The 23,470-nt window shown below is 37.9% G+C and overlaps 2 protein-coding genes across 2 annotated transcripts; both read right to left on the bottom strand.

Annotated features, from left to right (window-relative positions):
- Window positions 1–73: 73 nt before the first annotated feature.
- On the bottom strand, window positions 74–5,766 carry ddt (D-dopachrome tautomerase). Its single transcript, XM_062032548.1, has 3 exons — window positions 5,561–5,766; window positions 2,757–2,932; window positions 74–380 (listed from the first exon to the last, which is right to left on the bottom strand). The coding sequence occupies exons 1-3, from the start codon at window positions 5,666–5,668 to the stop codon at window positions 308–310; spliced, it is 357 nt and encodes a 118-aa protein (XP_061888532.1). The 5' UTR covers window positions 5,669–5,766; the 3' UTR covers window positions 74–307.
- Window positions 5,767–8,601: 2,835 nt separating this feature from the next.
- vps37c (VPS37C subunit of ESCRT-I) lies at window positions 8,602–21,874 on the bottom strand. The gene is made up of 5 exons (XM_062032685.1): window positions 21,378–21,874; window positions 21,101–21,210; window positions 15,616–15,787; window positions 14,358–14,440; window positions 8,602–12,869 (listed from the first exon to the last, which is right to left on the bottom strand). The coding sequence occupies exons 2-5, from the start codon at window positions 21,191–21,193 to the stop codon at window positions 12,183–12,185; spliced, it is 1,035 nt and encodes a 344-aa protein (XP_061888669.1). The 5' UTR covers window positions 21,194–21,210; window positions 21,378–21,874; the 3' UTR covers window positions 8,602–12,182.
- Window positions 21,875–23,470: the final 1,596 nt, after the last annotated feature.

The following is a 23,470-nucleotide window of genomic DNA, read 5'->3' as shown; positions in this document are numbered from 1 at the left end:
TATTTCACTAATATAATATATACAAAATAAAGCACGTTTGTCATACATTTAATCTTACATTCCGACCAATGGGAATAAATTACCATTGTAAATATCAAAGTAGAACATTTATCCATTCATCCATTTTCTACCGCTTGTCCCTCTCAGACACAGATAGATAGACAACATTCACACTCACATACTAGGACCATTTATGAAGAAGTAAACACTGGTAGAAACTAGTGAGTGTGTACACACAAGTGAGAGTGCGATAAATGACACATTTTAAACTTTATTGTCTTTTAGTCGATTATTTACAGGCCATGTTTCACAGGAAGCTCATGACTGTTCCCTTCTTTCCCACCTGGTGAGGCTGCAAACTGAGGAACTGAAGAACAATCCTGTCAATCGAAAAACAACAACAATAAGCATTCATCACTGCCTTGATTATAATACAAATATCCAAATTACAAAGATAACAGCCTTTTTACTGATGTAAAAAACATGATCATTTCCAAACTTTCATAATGAACTTAAAAAAGGAACATTAAAACCCTAACTGTTGTACTTGGCTGCATATTTCATCAAAAACTTTCAAAAAAAGAAAGCTTGTCAACTGATGTACATTATTTCACGTGTATGTATATTTTATTTGAATATGTTATGAGATGCTAGCAGTTTGCAGTCAGCATTATGTGAATAAATAAAAAGAGGAAAGTTTCCAGCATTTCCCTACAGACACTATGTCAGGTCTTTCAATTTCTGCTTGTTTGCCGTTCTAGTAGTCTTCACTTGTTTCTTGTGCTTTAATGATGCAGGTTGTTGTGAAACCTAAAGGCATCTCCTCGTTGGGATTTTTGTTTAAAAATATTCCACAGTTATCCTCCATATTAGTCTTATTTTGAAAATAAAGAAAAGCAACGTAAGTGTTTCCCACAGGACTGCAATCAGTTTGTGGAGGTATTGTTTTGTATCTGTCTAATTTGTATAATTGGCCATGGCGCATGGGCATGTAATTTTTCAAGAAGGATAAAGAAAAACCTTATACATATATTTAAAGACAAATCTTTTGTCTTATTAGTTATTATCTACAATATAAGGTTTTTCTCATTATGTTGTCTGAATCAATAGACAAACGTCCAAATATTGATTACTGTATTTTCCGGACTATAAGCTGCTACTTTTTTCCCAACGCTTTGTACCCTGCGGCTTATGAAACAGTAATTTATGGATTTTTCTTCGCTAACGGCCATAATGTTTTGTATTCAACAAATAGTTGTATTATTACGCCGACAGAGACACTGAAAAGGTGTGTTGTTGTTTGTGCTATGGCGCCATCTTTTGGACGAGTTCGCTCACTGCAGATGCTCCGGGTTAAGTACACTACCGTTCAAAAGTTTGGGGTCACATTGAAATGTCCTTATTTTTGAAAGGAAAAGCACTGTACTTTTCAATGAAGATAACTTTAAACTAGTCTTAACTTTAAAGAAATACACTCTATACATTGCTAATGTGGTAAATGACTATTCTAGCTGCAAATGTCTGGTTTTTGGTGCAATATCTACATAGGTGTATAGAGGCCCATTTCCAGCAACTATCACTCCAGTGTTCTAATGGTACAATGTGTTTGCTCATTGGCTCAGAAGGCTAAGTGATGATTAGAAAACCCTTGTGCAATCATGTTCACACATCTGAAAACAGTTTAGCTCGTTACAGAAGCTACAAAACTGACCTTCCTTTGAGCAGATTGAGTTTCTGGAGCATCACATTTCTGGGGTTGATTAAACGCTCAAAATGGCCAGAAAAATAGAACTTTCATCTGAAACTCCACAGACTATTCTTGTTCTTAGAAATGAAGGCTATTCCACAAAATTGTTTGGGTGACCCCAAACTTTTGAACGGTAGTGTATGTACTTCCTATTTCGTGCCTTGAACTGGAAGCAAAATCGTCCGTAACGTTTCGGCTCGAAAGGATTCTTCATATGTCACTCCAAGCAACGTTGATAAGTTTTACAATGTAACTAAAACAATTCATACTTACTAAACCGTCCCATGCGTGATGTCTGAAGTCGTGTTTTTTTGTACGTGCTATCGTAATGTGATCAAGCTAGCGTTGTCAGCCTTAGCAAATAGGCTAACACATTTACAAGTGTCTGTGTAAGTATTATTAATTTACAATGCATTTTTTTGTATTGTTTCAGTTTTGTAATTTCACCAAAACGTCACAGTGGAAGCTGATTGGAGAGCTAGCTGCTAGCAGCTAGTGGGTCCATGACGATGACTTCTGTCCAAAAGTTTGGACACACCTTTTCATTTCAATGCAATTTCTTTATTTTCATGACTATTTACATTGTAGATTGTCACTGAAGGCATCAAAACTACGACACTTGTGAAGTGAAAACCCTTTCAGGTGACTACCTCTTGAAGCTCATCCAGAGAATGCCAAGAATGTGCAAAGAAGTAATCAGAGCAAAGGGTGGCTATTTTTAAGAAAATAGAATATAAAACATGTTTTCAGTTATTTCACCTTTTTTTGTGAAGTACATAACTCCACATGTGTTCATTCATAGTTTTGATGCCTTCCGTGACGATCTACAATGTAAATAGTCATGAAAATGACGAAAAGGCATTGAATAAGGTGTGTCCAAACTTTTGGCCTCTACTGTATGTTATTGTACTGCCTTGCACAACAACACTGCTAACCTTATCTCCTTGCGTTCAAAGGATCATAAGTTAAAGAGTGACGAGTTCTGTCTGACGAAACCGTGAACTCTCACCTGTCTTCAGTCAGACTGAGTTCCCTCGTCAGGAAGTCAAAGATCTTAGCGCTGTGCTCCTTGTTCTTGTCAGCGGTGTCGGTCACTCCGATAGCAGAGATTGACAGCATCACACATGGAGAGCAGGATCCTGCGACCATCATTGGCAGGCCTGGTTTCACCATCACGTTCATTCTCTACAACACAAACATTGGTAGATTCAGACGCAGCACAAGGACTATTTGCGGTCCGAGTTCCGTGAACAAATAATGAGATGAGACCAGGTCTATACTTTGTTCTTCTATTCTACATTTCCAACTTTTTAGACTTATGTACTGTATTTTCCGGACCATAGGGCGCACCGGATTATAAGGCGCAATGCCGATGAGCAGGTCTATTCAGGTTTATTTTCATACAAAAGGCGCACTGGATTATAAGGCGTATTAAAGGGGTGATATTATGATTTTTTTCTAAATGTAAAACACTTCCTTGTGGTCTACAAAACATGTAATGGTGGTTCTTTGGTCAAAATGTTGCATGGATTATGTTTTACACATCATCTACCAGTTGTTTTCTGACAGGATGAATGCCTCATAACAAGAAGATAGTGAAGAAGAAGAACGTTATCGACTACGGACTAGAGTGGCAGACGTGCGCAAATTTTCATGACTTATGCAGATCTCAAATACACATCAGCAGGTACCAAGAAAAGTTGGTTTAGTATTATATTGCGAAACAAAATGCCAGATAATATGTCTGCTAATGGGTGCCATTTTGCTGTCCTTATACACACACCATAGTAATACTTGTATCTCTGACTATGGTAGCCGTAATGGGCCGACAATCCATCAAGCGGCGCGGCTTCAAAGTCATACTAAAGCATTTTGACAGATTTTTGAGCGCCGTGTGTAATGTTCTTTATTTTCAATGGAATATTTAGAGTTTTGGTGTTGTTTACTGACATCTTGCAGTCTACACTCTTATGTGTGACTGCCATCTACTGGTCACACTTATCATTACACCATGTACCAAATAAAATTGCCTCGAGGTCGGTAAGCACAACCAGAATTATTCCGTACATTAGGCGAACATGGTTATAAGGTGCACTGTCGATTGTTGAGGAAATGAAAGGGTTTTAAGTGCGCCTTGTAGTCCGAAAAATACGGTACATGTTTTAAATGTAACCGTGTTCTATGATGTAGAAGTGCTACACATCATAAGGCTGGTGTGTTTTAACTAGAGATGTCCGATAATGGCTTTTCTGCCGATATCCGATATTGTCCAACTCTTAATTACCGATTCCGATATCAACCGATACCGATATATACAGTCGTGGAATTAACACATTATTATTCCTAATTTTGTTGTGATGCCCCGCTGGATGCATTAAACAATGTAACAAGGTTTTCCAAAATAAATAAACTCAAGTTATGGAAAAAATGCCAACATGGCACTGCCATATTTATTATTGAAGTCACAAAGTGCATTATTTTTTTTAACATGCCTTAAAACAGCAGCTTGGAATTTGGCACATGCTCTCCCTACTGCTTTTTGATGCAGTATCGCCTGAGGTATTGAAGGTCACAGACATTCAATGTTGGTTTTCAGCCTTGCTGCTTACGTGCAGTGATTTCTCCAGATTCTCTGAACCTTTTGAAAATATTACGGACCGTAGATGGTGAAATCCCTAAAATCCTTGCATTAGCTCGTTGAGAAATGTTGTTCGTAAACAATTTGCTCACGCATTTGTTCACAAAGTGGTGACCCTCGCCCCATCCTTGTTTGTCAATGACTGAGCATTTCATGGAAGCTGCTTTTATACCCAACCATGGCACCCACCTATTCCCAATTAGCCTGTTCACCTGTGGGATGTTCCAAATAAGTGTTTGATGAGCATTCCTCAACTTTCTCAGTCTTTTTTGCCACTTGTGCCAGCTTTTTTGGAAACATGTTGCAGGCATCAAACTCCAAATGAGCTAATATTTGCAACAAATAACAAAGTTTACCAGTTCGAATGTTAAGTATCTTGCATTTGCAGTCTATTCAATTGAATATAAGTTGAAAAGTATTTGCAAATCATTGTTTTCAGTTTTTATTTACCGTTTACACAACGTGCCAACTTCACTGGTTTTGTATTTATATGGATTATAAACATATCCACATTTCATTCTTATTTGTATACTTGTTTCTGTATTGTTACATTATTGGTTTGGAGTTATTATTGTGCCAGAAAGTTTTTTTTAGGTAAGGGAAATACAAAATGTTGATCTCATTATCAAAGCATGGGGATTAGGAACCACCTAATTAAAATGTACATAACAGGCAAAATTTAACTATATTTCAGAATACTGGTGGAAAACAAGTGTGAATTATTCTCATGTAAATCTCATAACTGCTGATATTGACGCTAATTAGCAAAATAGAACAAAAATAAAATAAAACATCTCTTGCATTGATTATTTATCAGCACAATGCGTGGGCGCGCTCTCACACAACAGCATTAAAAATGTTCAAATTAACGTGAAACAAAATAATATCAAGTAAAAATTTCACTTTTACATTTTTGGATTTATTTCACAATAAAAGCACTTTGCTAAAAATTATTATTTTGACAAGTATGTAAGTTTGATAGGCGCTGACTGTTATATTATACGTTCCTCAAACTGTGATATATTCTACGTGTAGATAAAGTGTTTTTAATTTTTTTTTAAACTGATGAATATGAATAAATAAAAACTACAAATAAAGAAGAGGTGTTGTAGCTGGTGAAACATTGTTGCTAGCACTTCTGCGATGGATCAGGATAGAATGATACGTGAACTTACGTCATCAGTCTTCCCCAAAACGGCGGCAGTGAAAGAAGCAAACTTGCTGACAAAGTCTTGTGAGAAAGCGCTCGCAGGTAAATTGCTGTTTAAATCGACAAAAGGCATATTGACCGACGACTAAGGCGTTTTCATCAATACAGTAAAAAACTAGCAAGCCCCGTCGCGTCACCCGTTACAGACGGGCGAGTGACGTCACTTCCTATCAGAACCGGAAATGGTTGCAACATCTTCTGAAACTTTATTTATATAAGGAAATATCAGTTTGCTTACGGAAACAATGCAATTCTAAAGGAATGTGGGCAATTAGACATTTAATGGACAGTTGTGTTTTGTTAAAGTTATCTGAAAAGTTGAATAAATGTTGTTGAACAATATTACATCCAATTCTCCCTAAAGTAACAGAAATGCAATTACCAATGGAATATACCCTTCCAATGTTTTTTTTGAAACACCAAATTAACCTTATCATTGACAACTGTTCTTTTTGTAATGCTAACATAGAAAATGTAAAAGTTTTCCCCCTTCACTATGAAACAGGGATTCTCAAACTGCGGTATGTGTATCACTAGTGGTACGCCAAATAATCATTTGCTTAAAGTACAGTGTTTTTATTTTCCTATATTGAAACACAGTGTTAGTGTTCAAACTGTGTTTAATGTTAGTGGCCAAAAATATTAAATATACAAAACCCAAAAGCAGTGAAGTTGGCACGTTGTGTAATTCGTAAATAAAAACAGAATACAATGATTTGCAAATCCTTTTCAACTTATATTCAATTGAATAGACTACAAAGACAAGATATTTAATGTTCGAACTGAAAAACACGTATTTTTTGCAAATAATCATTAACTTAGAATTTAATGGCAGCAACAGATTGCTAACAAGTTGGCACAGGGAATTTTTTACCACTGTGTTACATGGCCTTTCCTTTTAACAACACTCTGTAAACGTTTGGGAACTGAGGAGACCAATTTTTGAAGCTTTTCAGGTGGAATTATATCCCATTCTTGCTTGATGTACAGCTTAAGTTGTTCAACAGTCCGGGGTCTCCGTTGTCCTATTTTAGGCTTCATAATACGCCACACATTTTTAATAGGAGACAGGTCTGGACTACAGGCAGGCCAGTCTAATACCCGCACTCTTTTACTATGAAGCCACGTTGTTGTAACACGTGGCTTGGCATTGTCTTGCTGAAATAAGCAGGGGCGTCCATGATAACGTTGCTTGGATGGCAACATATGTTGCTCCAAAACCTGTATGTACCTTTCAGCATTAATGGTGCCTTCACAGATGTGTAAGTTACCTATGCGTTGGGCACTAATACACCCCCATACCATCACAGATGCTGGCTTTTGAACTTTGCGCCTATAACAATCCGAATGGTTCTTTTCCTCTTTGGTCTGGAGTACACGATGTCCAGTTTCCAAAAACAATTTGAGATGTGGGCCCGTCAGACCACGGAACACTTTTCCACTTCGCATCAGTCCATCTCAGATGAGCTAGGGCCCAGCGAAGCCGGCAGCGTTTGTGGGTGTTGTTGATAAATGCCTTTCGCTTTGCATAGTAGAGTTTTAACTTGCACTTACAGATGTAGCCACGAACTGTAGTTACTGACAGTGGTTTTCTGAAGCGTTCCTGAACCCATGTGGTGATATCCTTTACACACTGATGTCGCTTTTTGATGCAGTACCGCCTGAAGGATCCAAGGTCACGGGCATTCAATGTTACGTGCAGTGATTTCTCCAGATTCTCTGAACCTTTTGATGATATTATGGACCGTAGATGGTGAAATCCCTAAATTTCTTGCAATAGGTCGCTGTGAAATGTTGTTCTTAAACTGTTCAACAATTTGCTCACGCATTTGTCCACAAAGTGGTGACCCTCACCCCATCCTTGTTTGTGAATGACTGAGCATTTCATGGAAGCTGCTTTTATACCCAATCATGGCACCCACCTTTTCCCAATTAGCCTGTTCACCTGTGGGATTTTCCAAATAAGTGTTTAATGAGCATTCCTCAACTTTCTCAGTCTTTTTGCCACTTGTGCCAGCTTTTTTTAAACATGTTGCAGGCATCAAATTCCAAATGAGCTAAAATTTGCAAAAAATAACTATGTTTTCTAGTTTGAACGTTAAGTATCTTGTCTTTGCAGTCTATTCAATTGAATATAAGTTGAAAAGGATTTGCAAATCATTGTATTCTGTTTTTATTTACCATTTACACAACATGCCAACTTCACTGGTTTTGGGGCTTTCTATATACAAACACATTCTTCCGATACACATATATATTGTACATATACATACATTTGGTAACACTTTAGTATGGGGAACATATTCACCATTAATTAGTTTCTTATTAACATGCAAATTAGTAACATATTGGCTCTTAATTAGTCATTATTAAGTACTTATTATGCATGGCCCTAACCCCAACCCCAACCCACTAACCCTAATCAAATAACTCTAAATTAAGTCTTTGTTACTTACAATATGTTCCCCTAGTGTCCAAATAACTCTTAATTAAGTCTGTGTTACTTAGAATATGTTCCCCATACTAGTGTTACCACATTTCTTTCGTATTTTTGACCTAAATTTAAACATTAAAAAAAAAAATCAATACTATAGCATTTGGCCACTAAATACTACAGTTTAGGTCTTATTTTCTATTATGTCTACTATATTGGAATAAAAGAGTGTAAAGGTGACTATATAGGTGTTGTTTATTGTCTAAAGGGGTCTCATAATGCTGAAAAACTATATTTAGAAGGACGTGACCATGTTTTTAATGGTCTAGCTATAAAAATATTTGATTCATAATGAATAATTCCTATAATTTGCAGGAATTCATTTACCACGGTCATGCCCAGTACCAATTAACAGCGCTAAACGAGGGATTATCGATGATGTCATAAAACAAAATAGGGGGGAAATAAACAAAAACTGCCAGAAACATTGTATAAAGCAATGGTTCTTACATGGGTGTACGCAAAGGCACTCTAGGGTGTACAGTACTGAGATAAAAAAAAAAAAGAAAATATGAAAAATACATATTTTTATTGTAGGTTTATTGAAAACTCAGCAAGAGACAGAATGTAAAATAAAAATACAGAAAAAAAAAAAAATTAAATAACCACATTTGTATTTGCACTTTAAGTTGATTTCATATTCACAAATATTTCTTGTAATTAACTTCTTTACAGTTAGATTTTAATGTGCGTGTTTCATTTGAATGTTACCACTAATAAGAACAAAAACAAATAGCTCACTTTGTCTTTCCTTCCAGGTGATGAAAGTACACAGAGGCCGTCACATTATACTAAAATAAAGAGCTACTTTCTAAATATTCTTCCGTCTTTTATATATATCTCATCTATTAGATTAGCATTCATTGCACCTCAGCGACACCTGCTGCTACTACTGTCCGTATTGCAGCTCCAGTATATATCTTTCTATTGCACACATTATATTAGACTCTACCTCCTCCATATGCCAGATTTTAGTTGGATTATTCCTATTTCCCTAAATTATAACTATACTTTCAGTGACATTTTGTTGTATTGTTATGAACATCAGTAGTAAATACTGCATATCACCAATTAGTGCGGCACAAAGGACGGCTATTCTGCTAATTAGAATTTTTACATATTCATACATCTATGAAGTAATCTTATTTGTTGGGGTGTTGAATGTTCCAAGTCCCTGCATTTGAGAATTACTTTCTGTGGTTTAATCCAGTCCTCAAACATTTAGGTTCTGAATATCCAACTCTATAGTACATCTGTACTTTTTTGCTTTTCAATTTTCAATCATTATAGGTTTTAACATGTTATCAATTGCAACTGACATGTTGTGTTTACCACTTGAGAGGTTTCTCCACATACCATTGATGTATTTCATTTCATATTCTCCCAATTCAAAATATCGTCCTTTCTCAGCATCAACCCACGTTTCAGTTGTATTTCAAAAGGCAGGCTTTTAATTTTACATATTAATTACAATTATTGTGGTCACATTCTTTGCGCACGAGAATTGTGAGTTTCAGCACTTAATAAAGAATACAGTGGTACCTCAGTATTCAATAGTAACACTTTCCCAAACCTCCAATCAAGACCAAATCATACTAAAAGTGAAGGGATTTTTCCTATCCAAAAATCATTTAATCTTATTAATCCGTTACAGACATAAAAAACCCATAACACTAACAATAGTTTTGCATGCAAATAAACCAATGGCAAATAGACAACGGGGGGAGAGCCATGCGAAAGGCAACTTTGTACTTTGCTACAAGTTCTTTCTTGAATTTAATAGTGAATTTATCACCTTAATCAAAGGGCTGGCATTCGCAACTTTCTTGGGCCCCGGGATGGGTCACTAAACAAAAAAAGTTTAGACACATGCTAACTGTTAGCATGCTAACCTATTTTTTTATTTTTTTTTTAGCTAATTTGGCTCATAAATTGGTTTTTGAAACATACTCTCAGCAAGTTAGCCTATTTTTAAGCAAATTTTTCATGCATGCACCTCGGAGTCATGTAATTCGTTGCGTGATGCATGTTAGCGTTACCATTTTAGCATGCTAAAGTTAGCGAGCTAGCTTTTTGGGCTCACATCTACAATCGCATATTTTGTTAATAAGACACTCCTGTATCTGTCCGGCGTGCTGCATGTTAGTGTTTTGGTCAGGCTTGTGCAGTTAGCCTATACAAAAATTGGGGCAACATTTTGTGAATAATTTTGTCAAAAAACAGACAAACACAGCGATACCTCAACCTAAGAGTAAAACAATTTAAGAGTGTGCTGAGATAAGAGCTGTCTCTCGGCTAATTGCTATGCTTTCATAAAAATTTGAGTTCCAAGCGTCCTTGTAAGATACGCCCAAAACATCTGGTCTTATTCGATAGCCTTAGCGTATAGCGAGAGATAGACATAACTTTGTTTTCCTAAGGAATAAAGGGAATGAATAAAGTGAGTGTGAAGGACAAAGTGGATAATATATTAATTGAAATAAATCATCAAAAGCATGACCGAGCGTGTTGCCAACTTGGCGAAACAATTCGAGCGAATCACTGATAGTCTACACCAAACTGAAGCACAAAGACTAAAGCCCGCCAAGAATATCAAAATATCATACAAACAGCGGACATTTATCCATTAAAATATGGAAAAGCCACTGACTGTGTGTTTGACAAAGAAGCAGCGAGAAGGAGATATCATAGAAGTCCAATCTCCAAGGTAAATGATACATTATCATTACATTACTTCAAAAAACTACAGTAGTTGTTTGCAGTACATTCTACTGTACAAACCCCAAAAACAGTGAAGTTGGCACGTTGTGTAAATCGTAAATAAAAACAGAATACAATGATTTGCAAATCCTTTTCAACCTAAATTCAATTGAATAGACTGCAGACAAGATACTTAACATTTGAACTGGAAAACACCAACATATGTTGCCATCCAAGCACCATTATCATGGACGCCCCTGCTTATTTCAGCGAAACAATGCCAAGCAACGTGTTAAAACAGCGTGGCTTCATAGTAAAAGAGTGCGGGTACTAGACTGGCCTGCCTGTAGTCCAGACCTGTCTCTCGTTGAAAATGTGGGGCGCATTATGAAGCCTAAAATACCACAACGGAGACCCCGGACTGTTGAACAACTAAAGCTGTACATCAAGCAAGAATGGGAATAATTCCACCTGAAAAGCTTCAAAAATTGGTCTCCTCAGTTCCCAAACGTTTACTGAGTGTTGTCAAAAGGAAAGGCCATGTTACACAGTGGTAAAAATGCCCCTGTGCCAACTTTTTTGCAATGTGTTGCTGCCATTAAATTCTAAGTTAATGATTATTTGCAAACATTTTTTTAAGTTTCGCATTTTGAACATTAAGTATCTTGTCTTTGCAGTCTATTCAATTGAATAAAAGTTGAACAGGATTTGCAAATCATTGTATTCTGTTTGTATTTACGATTTACACAACATGCCAACTTCACTGGTTTTGTATTAATACAATATTTCTTATCTAAAAGTATGTTTTAGAAGACATGTTACATGTTAAAATTGTGTTTTTTGGTAGGGGGCAAGTTTGATTTCATTTCATTCCCATGGGCGACGTTGATTTGAGGTAAAAGCTCCCTACAGAACCAATTTAGCGCGGATGTTGTGGTACTAATGTACTACGAAAAGTGGGGTGTAGGGAAACTGTGGTACCACTGTAGTTTTACGAATTGACACACACATACACCTGGGTAATGCAAAAGGGTTGAATCATGCCTATGATGCCAAGGTAACCTGACAACATCACCAGCTTTTCTCAGTGATTTTTAATAACAGCTGGACAAAGATGTACTGTACTGTAGTGTTGTGTAAAGAACTTCCTCCAAATATCAATAATATCACACATACAGATACTTTCAGGGAAGGGAGGTGCGCGAGATGGAGAAGGAAAATGAACATAAGAATGTAAATATTAAGATACAGAATAGCATAGAATCCAAAAAGAGGGAATAGCGATTGACAGAAAGACAAGGAAAAGGAAGCCATTAGTGAAACTCTGGTAGGATAGGGAAGAAGTAAAGTAGATCAAATTAAGAATTCAGCAGGATTTAAAAAATATTATTTTTTAGGAATATGGCTGTGAAACGCCATATCCTGGTCTGTAAATGGGACTTCCTGTTGGTGGCTGAGAATTAGACGGATAGCTGTAACCGCCATAGTTGTACGAACCTGGGTATAGTGCTGTATTGCTCTGGGTTGGGTTGTATTGGCCAAAAGCTGAGCCCGGGTACGGGGTGGGGAAAGAGGACTGGGTTGGGTACGGGCAGGCGACCGAAGGCAGAGGTTTGAACGCTGACCCGGGGCCAGTGAAGCCCCCTGCTGGGGGGAAAGGTGAGCCGGAGCCTGCATAGGAAGGTATCTGCGATGGGGGAACGACTGGGTCAGAGCCCGCCGCCACTAACGGGACTGGCGGTGGGGGGGCGTTGGAAGGGGTGACAGGATATTGGCTGTAGGGGAGACCACAGGAGACCCCCGCAGACGGAGGAACAGGCTGAGGGATATTACGGTAGCCTTTGGAGTTTGCCTGCTGCTGGCCTGCTGTCGTGGTCTGTGGGTTCCACTGATTGACAGGTTGGCTGATACCTGATGATGATGTCATAGCTGTGGGATTACCCTCTTTTCTCTGTCGCAGGACCTCCTGGAACTTCTCTACCCGCACGCGTCTTTTGTGAGCTAGGCAACGTAGAACAAGGAAGCGGTCAAGGAATGAGTCCAATGGCAGCGAGCCCTCCAGGAATTCATCGGCTAAAACCTGCAGACAGAGGCAGGCACAGCACAGTGATGTTGCCGATACCAATGTTGATACCAGAAATACTTATTGGCTACGTAATTATACAGTCAATAATGTTTTAGGTCATCTTTGTAACTGTCACTGTGTTTAACATCCTCTATATCAGGGTACCGGTCGACCATGGAGGGTGTGTCAGTCGATCGCCAGCCAGGCATTAAAAAAATAGACTTAAAAATGAGCGAGCGATCATCAATCTTCACCAAGACGTCACTTTTGTCACTTGATTGACATTCACGGCACTCGAGGGTCTTGTGAGATGACGCTGGCTGCTGCGAGCTCATTATTAAGAACACTTGACCGACAGGAAGGCGAGAAACACTTTTTATTTCAACACTCTCGCGCCGTACCTCCCGTCAAAACTCTAAAGACCGACTGCACAGTTCCTGTCTTCACGATAAATGCCCTGCTTCATCCTGCCTGCGCTAACAAAATAAGAGTCTCAGAAAGCTAGCGTGCACAAGCTACGGAGTTTGCCGCCAATGTATTTCTTGTAAAGTGTATAAAAAGGAGTATGGAAGCTGGACAAATAAGATGCCAAAAACCAACCACTTTCATGTGGTATTGGACGCAAAATCCATTTGAAAAATTGTGGACGTTATCATCACTACTGTCTGATTCCAATCAATGCAAGTCATCAGAATCAGGTAATACAGCAACTTGGGGACGGCGTGGCGAAGTTGGTAGAGTGGCTGTGCCAGCAATCGGAGGGTTGCTGGTTACTGGGGTTCAATCCCCACCTTCTACCATCCTAGTCACGTCCGTTGTGTCCTTGGGCAAGACACTTCACCCTTGCTCCTGATGGCTGCTGGTTAGCGCCTTTCATGGCAGCTCCCGCCATCAGTGCGTGAATGGGTGAATGTGGAAATACTGTCAAAGCGCTTTGAGTACCTTGAAGGTAGAAAAGCGCTATACAAGTATAACCCATTTATCATTTAACTTATATTCTTGTCTGCATGAAAGTAAAGGAATCTATATGTGCTAAACATGCTTGTATTATCATTATACACCTTTACCTTGTTAACAAAAACGTCTCTTTCATAAATAAATACATATAAATTATAAATGAATGAGGTAGATCCCCTCGACTTGGTCAATTGAAAAGTAGCTCGCCTGCAGAAAAAGTGTGGGCACCCCTGATCTATATTTATTGAATGACCATTTATGTTGGGAGTTATATCACTTTTTTACCAGGAGGGGGCATTCCCAAACAGCACCTCCTCATCATAATTTCAGTCCTTTACACCCTCGCCCCCTCACCCCCAACACATTATTCTGCATCTTCTTCCTCCTGTCACTGGAGCTGACAAGAGCTTGAGGGAAGAGCTGCGATTTTGGTTGATGGAAAAGTCCTGGCATATTGGATATCAGTAAGAAAGCCAATCTTGAACAGCTCTAATTTTGACAACAAAAAATCATTTGAACAATGCAGTTGAATAGTGTGACTCTGACCTCTGACTCTGTTTCTACTTTGCTGCCCTCTGTCTGCATTCTGGAGAACAGTGCTTCTGGAGACGCCTTACCAACCATTCCATCTGAGATCAAGGAGAAGAAGAAATAAAGAGAACAGTTTTTAAAATGTACAGTATTATGTGTGCAGTGATCTGGGTAAAAGACAAACTAATGTCACGAAAAGACGATGGGTTCCACACACCCTTTTTTCTTTGCAAGGATTATAAGTCATTTTTCATTTAAATGGGAATATATCAAGATCCTATCAGTTGGCATCCCAGTGAGAGCAGACATTGTACAATAAGTGATGTTTTATTATGTTTGTTGGCTCTCATGTCTGCAGTGAGTAGTAGTAATCAGGGATGTTGTCGAAGGAAAACGTGAACGTTGTAATGTGTTTTTAAAATAATACGCCGTCTTATGCTTAAAATGAGCAAAATACGTAAATATTACATGTTAGTATGTATGTGCCTGTTACTACATTACAAATATACTTACAGCATGTATATAAAACCTTGATAGAGGTGTTTGAATGCTTTTAAGCGCTAAATAGGCAGGCTTACAGAGGCTCCACCGTAAGCGGACTTTTGCACTTTTCGTGTCGTTCTCGCCAGTTCCAGGTCCTAAATGGCTGTCAAAGTGTCCCAACTTGTCGGATTATATCATCAACCATCTACTTTTCAAGTGAGAGGCATGACTTATGATCTACAATAAACTTACAGGGAGCAAGGAAGCAAGGAAACAGCAGACCACTCGAGGATGTAAACAAATGCAAACGGTGCAGCTGTGAACAGTTTCTCTGCATTACGCTTATAATAACAATATCACTAATACTTGGTTAATATTCAAGTCACGAAATATAAATGGAGTATTGTTGGCGCTTTTTGAATGGTTATTTATCTGATTTTATGGGCAGTATAGTGGAGCTCCAAGTGACTCCACTGTAAGCTGACTTTTATTTATGTTTATTCAATATTTAGAAAGTTGTTTTTTTTATCCATTCATCGTCATGTCTTCATAAGGATTGTGAATGATAGGCAAAATTCCAAAACAAGTGCAGTTCCCCTTTAAGTGACAAGTAAATATGCAGGCAATGGCTTATTTGGTCTTCACTAGATACCAAAATGCCGAACTAAATAACCAGGAAATGTCTCGCAACAATGCAAACTTCTCAATATTTGGACGGCGTACTACGGCTGCATTACATCAGCAGTCCCTAGTATGTCTCCCCATCACTCTGCTCTTTACTCCTGCCTACCTATTATGGAGGTGTGCTCTCTGTAGGTATCTCTGATGGCCTGCAGCTGTGTGTATCTCTCCACCAGAACTTCTCTTTGAGACTCCAAGCATGGCTTCATGTCCAGGTTTTGCTCTGCGAGGCTACGATTGGACGCCAACGCCATCTCTCTCTCCAGCTGGATGTTTTGGATCTTTAAGGATGAATATAAGACAATTTCAACATCATTTGCCGTGCAAAACAAAAGTATGCATCGATCGACTGATCAAAAAGAAACATGAGCAATTATTAGCAGCTGCTTTGGCAGTGAATGATCAGATTAGCATTCAAGTGGATTGTTCATATTAGGCTTATTTTCAATAAGCTTAGTTCAGACTTTAAAAGGTTTTTTTTTTTTTTGTCTCTTAGTTATAAACATTGCCACGTTTTACTTTCTTTTGGGCAGAATAAGTGTAAATGAGTGTGTCCATTTTAGGTTGAGAGCTTTATTTCTGTGCCTACATTTTTCTCTTCTTGGAAAGCATCATATGTCTTTTTTGGTATGTTGTTTTGGACTCACCTATGTCTGTGTCCTCATTCTCTATTATCCCTCACATGTTTCTCTGTTTTTCGCCTGTATTTCTCACTAGGGCCACCCCTCCACATATGCAGAGCATGTACTGTGCGTGGGGCCCTGCGGCCCATGGGGGCCCCCATTTTGCATGAGGAAGTGCATGTAAATTGCCATTTATTGTAATGAATGACAGGGCGCTTCATATGACATTTTATCGCAAACATTATCCTAGCCACTCCCTGCCATCACTGATAAAGACTATAATGGAACATTGTCCCAGATAGATCCACTGGCTCCCGTGGTACTGGGTTCATAAAAGCTCTGAGTTAGGAAGTGTTTTTAATTTTATGTTTATTGATATTAAATTAGTTTTTTTGCAGAAAAAAACTTGAACAATTTATTTTCCAATAATTTTTTTTCGTACAAAACATGCATCAAATTAAATTCAAGTTTGATTAAAAAGAATACAAATAATTTCCCATAAATAAAAGTGTGAAAGAAACATATAATGGGGGGATGTCCAAATACAATTCTGCTTAGGGCGCCAATTTAGCCTGGGCCCTGTGTTTCACTAATTCTTCCATGTCACTTGCATAGCTTCTTTTAGCCTTTTCCGTTCCTTTATTTAGAGTTGCCATGTTTAGCGCCTGGAATGTACGTATTTGATTGGCTGTGTATCATGTGGGACGGCTTAACTCGCATGCAACTGGTGGATTTCCTGATCTGGTCAAAAGATTGTGCAACCATTGCACGTCCGCGGCCTGCCAGTTACTGTATTTTAATGGTTAACAAAACCAAAATGTTACAGTGTGGATACAAAGAGTGGTCGAGATGGTTTGATAGTTGGTGACATGTTGGTAGGGCAGCTTCTTGTTTGGTTGCTATGTATGCTAAGATGCTAACATGTGCTAGTACTAGGGCTGCAGCTATCGATTACTTAAGTAATATAGTAATCTAGCGATCAATTTGTTCAATTAATCAAGTAATTGAATCAAACACTTTCTAGCCTCAAATGCGTATCTTAGGGAAAATATTAGAAATTAACAAGGATTTTTTGATGACCTATATAGTTTATTTATAAATGCACAGAACATTGAAATTGCACTTTTACCACAGAGGTGCATTGCTATATATCATCTTATTTACATGGTTTTTTTTAAGTAACAAAAAACAAAAACAAAAAATTAAAGCTGCAAGCAGCGATGGACGGGAAATAAAATCCAAACCGGAGCAGTAATTAAAACTATTCATCAACTTTTAATCAGAAGGGTTCAATCTCTCTCCTGTGCTAATTTGAAGCCGACACGACAAACGCGCTCAGAGGAGATAATGTTTGAAAAAAGGTGACTGTTTTTACTCAACTTTTGTTTTGAAGGGGGAATTGCAAACTTCCTGTTGATTTTTGCTGGGGGTTGTCAGTGTACCAAATCTACGTCTAAGTGAGACCTACATAGAGGTTTTTGTTTCATGTCTCTACGACATTCCTACTGGGAGTTAGAGGCAGTTTTGTCTGTGTTTTCTTCCTAGGGGCGCTATAGCGCAATTTTGAGTTTTGGGGTTTTTGCTGGGGGTTGTCAGTGTATGAAATCTAGGTCTAAGTGAGACCTACATAGAGGTTTTTGTTTCATGTCTCTACGACATTCCTACTGGGAGTTAGAGGCAGTTTTGTCTGTGTTTTCTTCCTAGGGGGCGCTAGAGCGCAATTTTGAGTTTTGGGGTTTGGTTTTTTGATTAGATCGCAATTTTCGCCAGTCCTGATGTGTGTATCCAATTTGGTGAGTTTTGAAGCATGTTTAGGGGGTCAAATTACAGCTCAAAGAGGCGGCGGTATAATAATAAAACGCTAGAAATTCAATAGGGTCCTCTGTCCCAAAGGGACTCGGTCCCTAATAAACAGTGTAGCCAGATGAACATGAACCTGGTAATATTTAACTAATACAATAAATTATCTTTGAAGTCTAAAATAAATTAAACAAAGACTGTAATAAAAGTATGATAAATTGAGTGACAATGTATTTAACATACACTACCGTTCAAAAGTTTGGGGTCACATTGAAATGTCCTTATTTTTGAAGGAAAAGCACTGTACTTTTCAATGAAGATAACTTTAAACTAGTCTTAACTTTAAAGAAATACACTCTATACATTGCTAATGTGGTAAATGACTATTCTAGCTGCAAATGTCTGGTTTTTGGTGCAATATCTACATAGGTGTATAGAGGCCCATTTCCAGCAACTATCACTCCAGTGTTCTAATGGTACAATGTGTTTGCTCATTGGCTCAGAAGGCTAATTGATGATTAGAAAACCCTTGTGCAATCATGTTCACACATCTGAAAACAGTTTAGCTTGTTACAGAAGCTACAAAACTGACCTTCCTTTGAGCAGATTGAGTTTCTGGAGCATCACATTTGTGGGGTCAATTAAACGCTCAAAATGGCCAGAAAAAGAGAACTTTCATCTGAAACTCGACAGTCTATTTTTGTTCTTAGAAATGAAGGCTATTCCACAAAATTGTTTGGGTGATCCCAAACTTTTGAACGGTAGTGTATATTAATACATTTGAAAATGTATTAATTGAAGGAGTGTTTGATTTTTGTACAAACAACTAATTTGCATTAACATACAAACTGCAGATGCTAAAATGTCCTCACATGTAATGTAAGTCAAACATATAAGATGACGTTAGCTGCCAAAATAGACTTTTACCTCGTTTCAGTTTGTTTGCTGCTCTTATCATGCAAAACCAACTTTTCTTACCTATTGGTACCTGTTTTTGTGTATTTGGGACCTGCATAAGTCCAGCAATTTTGAAATCAAACCGTGGAGGCATGGCAGAGATATTTATAAAACAATCTTGCCTTCCATCAATCTTCCTCCAAACGAGCCGTTTAGAATTTGCCATAAAAGTGTTGCTTTTCCCATTAGTGCCATCAGCGGATACATCCATTTTTTGGTAAAGTTTTACCCAAATAGCTTGTCTTCCTACTCCTTTTCGAACATGTTGAAAAGAGAAACTGGAAATTGTGATGTATCATGTTGTATGCATGCATGTTCGAAATAAATTCAAACTCAACTCAACTTTCTTTTTCTCCTACGCTGTTGCTATTTTTACAACAAAGTAGCGTATAGGACTAACTTATATCTGTCGGTAGCCTCAATATCAAAGCACATAAAACTACAACATGGCTGGTGTAGAAAGGACACAGTCGTAGAGCGATATTAATAAAACCGCCCACAAAATGGCGCATCCTGAAGAGACAGAAAGCAGTTTAAAGATGATCTGTAAAACATAATCTATGTATAATTTTGACCAAAGAACCACCATTACTTGTTGTGTAGACCATAAGGAAGTCTTTTAAATGTAGGAAAAAAAACAGTATAATATGACCCCTTTAAACCCTATTGTGAAATGCCAGCTGCACTTGACAGTGCAAACATTTCACCACGATGTTTGTGTTGGTCACTTTTAAATGATCGCAAAACCCTTGAAAGTTTCTCTCGTCTTCTCTCCTCCACTTTATCGTTGCTTTTCTTTGAGCTATCCCTCCATCGGCACTCCACAGTGCATCAACATGGTATTTTTTGACAGAACACACGGTTAGTTGACATTAATCTGCAAACAATAACCATTGTAAATTATATACGACTTTGACACCTCTGCTCTAGACAGCATGGTGTCGTTCATATATAGAACAACTTGACTGATATTGTGTCTGTTTTTAAATCAAATGAGATAATACTAATATGCACTGTCAAAACATAACTGAAAGAAAATAAAATAGTGTAATGGGGGCTGTTCTTAGTAATAGCAACGCTTAAAATACTCGGCATTTGTGTGAATAGTGTACTGCAGTGTTTTTCAACCACTGTGCCGTGAGATACAGTCTGGAGTGCCGTGGGAGATTATGTAATTTCACCTAATTGGGTTAAAAATATTTTTTGCAAACCAGTAATTATAATGTGCAAATAATGTGCCGTTGTTGAGTGTCTGTACTGTCTAGAGCTCGGCAGAGTAACCGTGTAATACTCTTCCATATCAGTAGGTGGCAGCAAGTAGTTAATTGCTTTGTAGATGTCGGGAACAACGACAATGGTTTGTCGTGATCACAATATGCAGACGACAGCGGGAGGCAGCGTGCAGGTAAAAAGGTATCTAATGCTTAAACCAAAAATAAACAAAAGGGGAGTGTCCCTAAGAAAAGGCATTGAAGCTTAGGGAAGGCTATGCAGAACAAAACTAAAACTGAACTGCCTGCAAAGTAAACAAAAACAGAATGCTGGATGACAGCAAAGACTTACAGCGTGTGGAGCAGCAGACGGCGTCCACAAAGTACATTTGAATATGACATGACAATCAACAATGTTCACATAAAGAAGGATAAAAACAACTTAAATAGTTTTGATTGCTAAAAACAATGCAAGTGTGGGAAATAGCGGTCAAGGAAGACATGAAACTGCTACAGGAAAATACCAACAAAACAGAAAAAGCCACCAAAAGACAAGAACTAAAACACTACACACAGGAAAACACAAAACAACTCTAAATAAGTCGCGGCGTGATGTGTCAGGTCGTGACAGTACTTTGAGACAAGAGCTATAGTGATGCATGCTGAGTTATGGTTTAGAATTCATATCCAACACTTGCGAGAAATACTTTTTACTGTCAATATCGGCTGCCGAGTTAAATTTTTTAATGTTTTCTGCTGGTTGTGTGCCTTGGCTCAAAAAAGGTTGAAAAACACTGCTCTCGACAGCATGGTGCCGTTCATATATAGAACAACTTGACTGATATTGTGTCTGTGTTTAAATCAAACGAGAAAATAATAACATGCACCGTCAAAACATAATTGACGGGAAAAAAATAGTGCGAAGGTGACTATTCTTAGTAATTGCATCACTTCAAATACTTGACATGTGTGTGAATAAAGTACTGAATGCAACGTTTGTCACCTCATCAGACTCCTGAGCCATAGACTCCACCTTCGCCGGGTTGTCCAGAAGTTCCTGAAGCTCGGATTTGCTCAAATCTGAAAGCTTCTCCATTTGATTTGCCAGGATCACTGTCAATCATACACAAACCCGGAAGTATGAATCACAAACAATATATCGGAAAACGGCTGTAAAAATAGGTCAAACGCAAACATACACGGGAAAAATACACATCATCAAGAAGAAGATTGTTAGTTGCGAACACGTTCAGTCATATGTAGAAAAGGTCTGTACTTACACGGTGCTAGCAAAACAAATTCCGCCTGACACTGGCTGAGAGTGACATCCAACACTTCCTATGTAATTGCCCTGACAGGAAAGGTAACTTGAACGTCCAGTGGAACGATCTACTATCTTAAAAAAAAGGAAAAACGAACGTCCAATCTGTGATCTTCTATCCTAATTCAAGCAAATGCTCCCCTGTCGTGTTTACCAGTAAAATGAAACCAACGGTTGGAATAACAAGCAATGTCAGCGACCATCAACTTCGATGGAAGCCCCTCATTAAAACGGAACAGTTTGTTTCCGACGACCTAAGTACATCTGGCAGGGTTCAGGTGTTACTGGTTTTAATGAAGAGGCGTCTTAAATCGAAAGAATAAGTCTATATTGCATATAATCTAAAAGGAAAGTTTGACTCCCTACCGCCGCCATATTAAGATGGATCCATGTTCCCGTGAGATGGGGGTACACTCGGAAAATTCTTAAAACACAAATGGGAAGCAACGACAAGCTGCACGTTGTATGAACACAATTTTCGTCATTTTAGTCTCGACATATTGAAGTGAGGTATTAGTCTTCGGGTTTATTTTCGTTCTTGTAATAGATTTATCGAAACCATAATGGTGCGGTCCAAAGCCTTACTGCGTAAGTGACGACGTCACAGACTATACGTAACGTCACACGTCACTCGCTCCGCCATATTGGAGCGGTACATGGCCCTCGATTGCAATAAACAGCACAGCAATGAGTGCGTACTGAGTAACTTTTATATACATTTATATCCATCCATTTACTACCGCTTGTCCCTTTTGGGGTGGCGGGGGGTGCTGGAGCCTATCTCAGCTGCATTCGGGCATATTATATTTAAAAATACATATTGTATAAAATTCAAATTTTTTTTTACAGTAATGTATTTATTGTTTATTGAGGATCCCCATTAGCCGACGCACAGACGCCAGGCTAGTCTTCCTGTGGTCCTTTTCAAAAGTTCAAAGTGAAGTAATAATACACAGATCCAATAACAAAAACATACACAAATCCAATTACAAATAAAAGAAAGGAAAAAGGAAAAGAAAAAAAATAATCTCAAAATAATAAAATAAAATAACAGTACACAGATCCAGTTACAGAACATACGCAAATCCAGTTACAGTAAAATAAAAGAAAAAGGGAAACAAATATATAAAATTCTCAAAATAATAAAATAAAATAACAGTACACGGATCTGGTTACAGAACATGTGTAAATCAAGATACAATAAAAGAAAGGAAAATAAAAATAAAAATTCTCAAAATAATAAAAAAAATAACAGTACACAGATCCAGTTACAGAACATACGCAAATCCAGTTACAATAAAATAAATGAAAAAGGGAGCGGGAGAGAGAGAGAGAGAAAAAGTTCTGAAACTGATAACATGAAAGATTAACTCTTAAGTCTACAAAGTGATTGTACATGTTTCTTAAATGCTTTTTTACTGGGAATAGTCCTAATATTTAAATGAAGAGTATTCCATAATAATGAAATGCCTCTGTATACAACAGTGCTTTTCTTTGAATTAGTTCTTGGTCGTGGTAATGCAAGTAGACCTCGAGTTGAAGCTCTGGTACTGTAGTGGTGAACATTAGTATTATAACCAATCTGCTTAAAAAGAGCTGTAGGGTACTTGTTACGAATAATGTTTCAAATAAATAACAATAAACTGCTGGATAATCTATGAATAGCCTTCAGCCATCCAAGACAAGAATGCATACTGTCCACACTCGATCTATAAGAACAATCAAGAGTAAGTCTAGCTGCCCTATTTTAAGCTGTTTGTATATTTATTTTACAATAACATACAGTATGTTGAAATGGCAATGCTGGTTCAAGTCTTAAAATGAAATTTAAATTTGGCCACATACTTTCATTGTTCAATTACATACGGTTTACCATGTTTATGTTATGAATTATACATACCTTTGAATACTATTGCATCTATGAAAAGTTAGGACAATTCAAAGGGCCAAACACTTACAGGGGCCGTGAAAATGTTATTTTTCATTGGGCCCAGAGTTTCTGGTTGTGCCCCGTCTACGACTGTGTTAAAATGATGAATAGAGAAGTTGAAT

The sequence above is a fragment of the Entelurus aequoreus genome, linkage group LG22 (genome assembly GCF_033978785.1).
Source record: "Entelurus aequoreus isolate RoL-2023_Sb linkage group LG22, RoL_Eaeq_v1.1, whole genome shotgun sequence".
Classification (NCBI taxonomy): domain Eukaryota; kingdom Metazoa; phylum Chordata; class Actinopteri; order Syngnathiformes; family Syngnathidae; genus Entelurus; species Entelurus aequoreus.
Note: the sequence above shows the minus strand (reverse complement) of the source record. Positions and strands in the feature narration are given on the sequence as shown.

Bases quoted from the DNA above. Each gene is read 5' to 3' on its own strand.
- ddt (XM_062032548.1), bottom strand. From the start codon at position 5,668: ATGCCTTTTGTCGATTTAAACAGCAATTTACCTGCGAGCGCTTTCTCA. The intron at 2,933-5,560 runs GTAAGTTCACGT...TTTGTGTTGTAG, and splicing joins TTTTGGGGAAGACTGATGAC to AGAATGAACGTGATGGTGAA. The intron at 381-2,756 runs GTGAGAGTTCAC...TTCGATTGACAG, and splicing joins CTCAGTCTGACTGAAGACAG to GATTGTTCTTCAGTTCCTCA.
- vps37c (XM_062032685.1), bottom strand. From the start codon at position 21,193: ATGGAGAAGCTTTCAGATTTGAGCAAATCCGAGCTTCAGGAACTTCTG. The intron at 15,788-21,100 runs GTGACAAACGTT...TCATCCTTAAAG, and splicing joins TGGCTCAGGAGTCTGATGAG to ATCCAAAACATCCAGCTGGA. The intron at 12,870-14,357 runs GTCAGAGTCACA...CTCTGTCTGCAG, and splicing joins AAGTAGAAACAGAGTCAGAG to GTTTTAGCCGATGAATTCCT.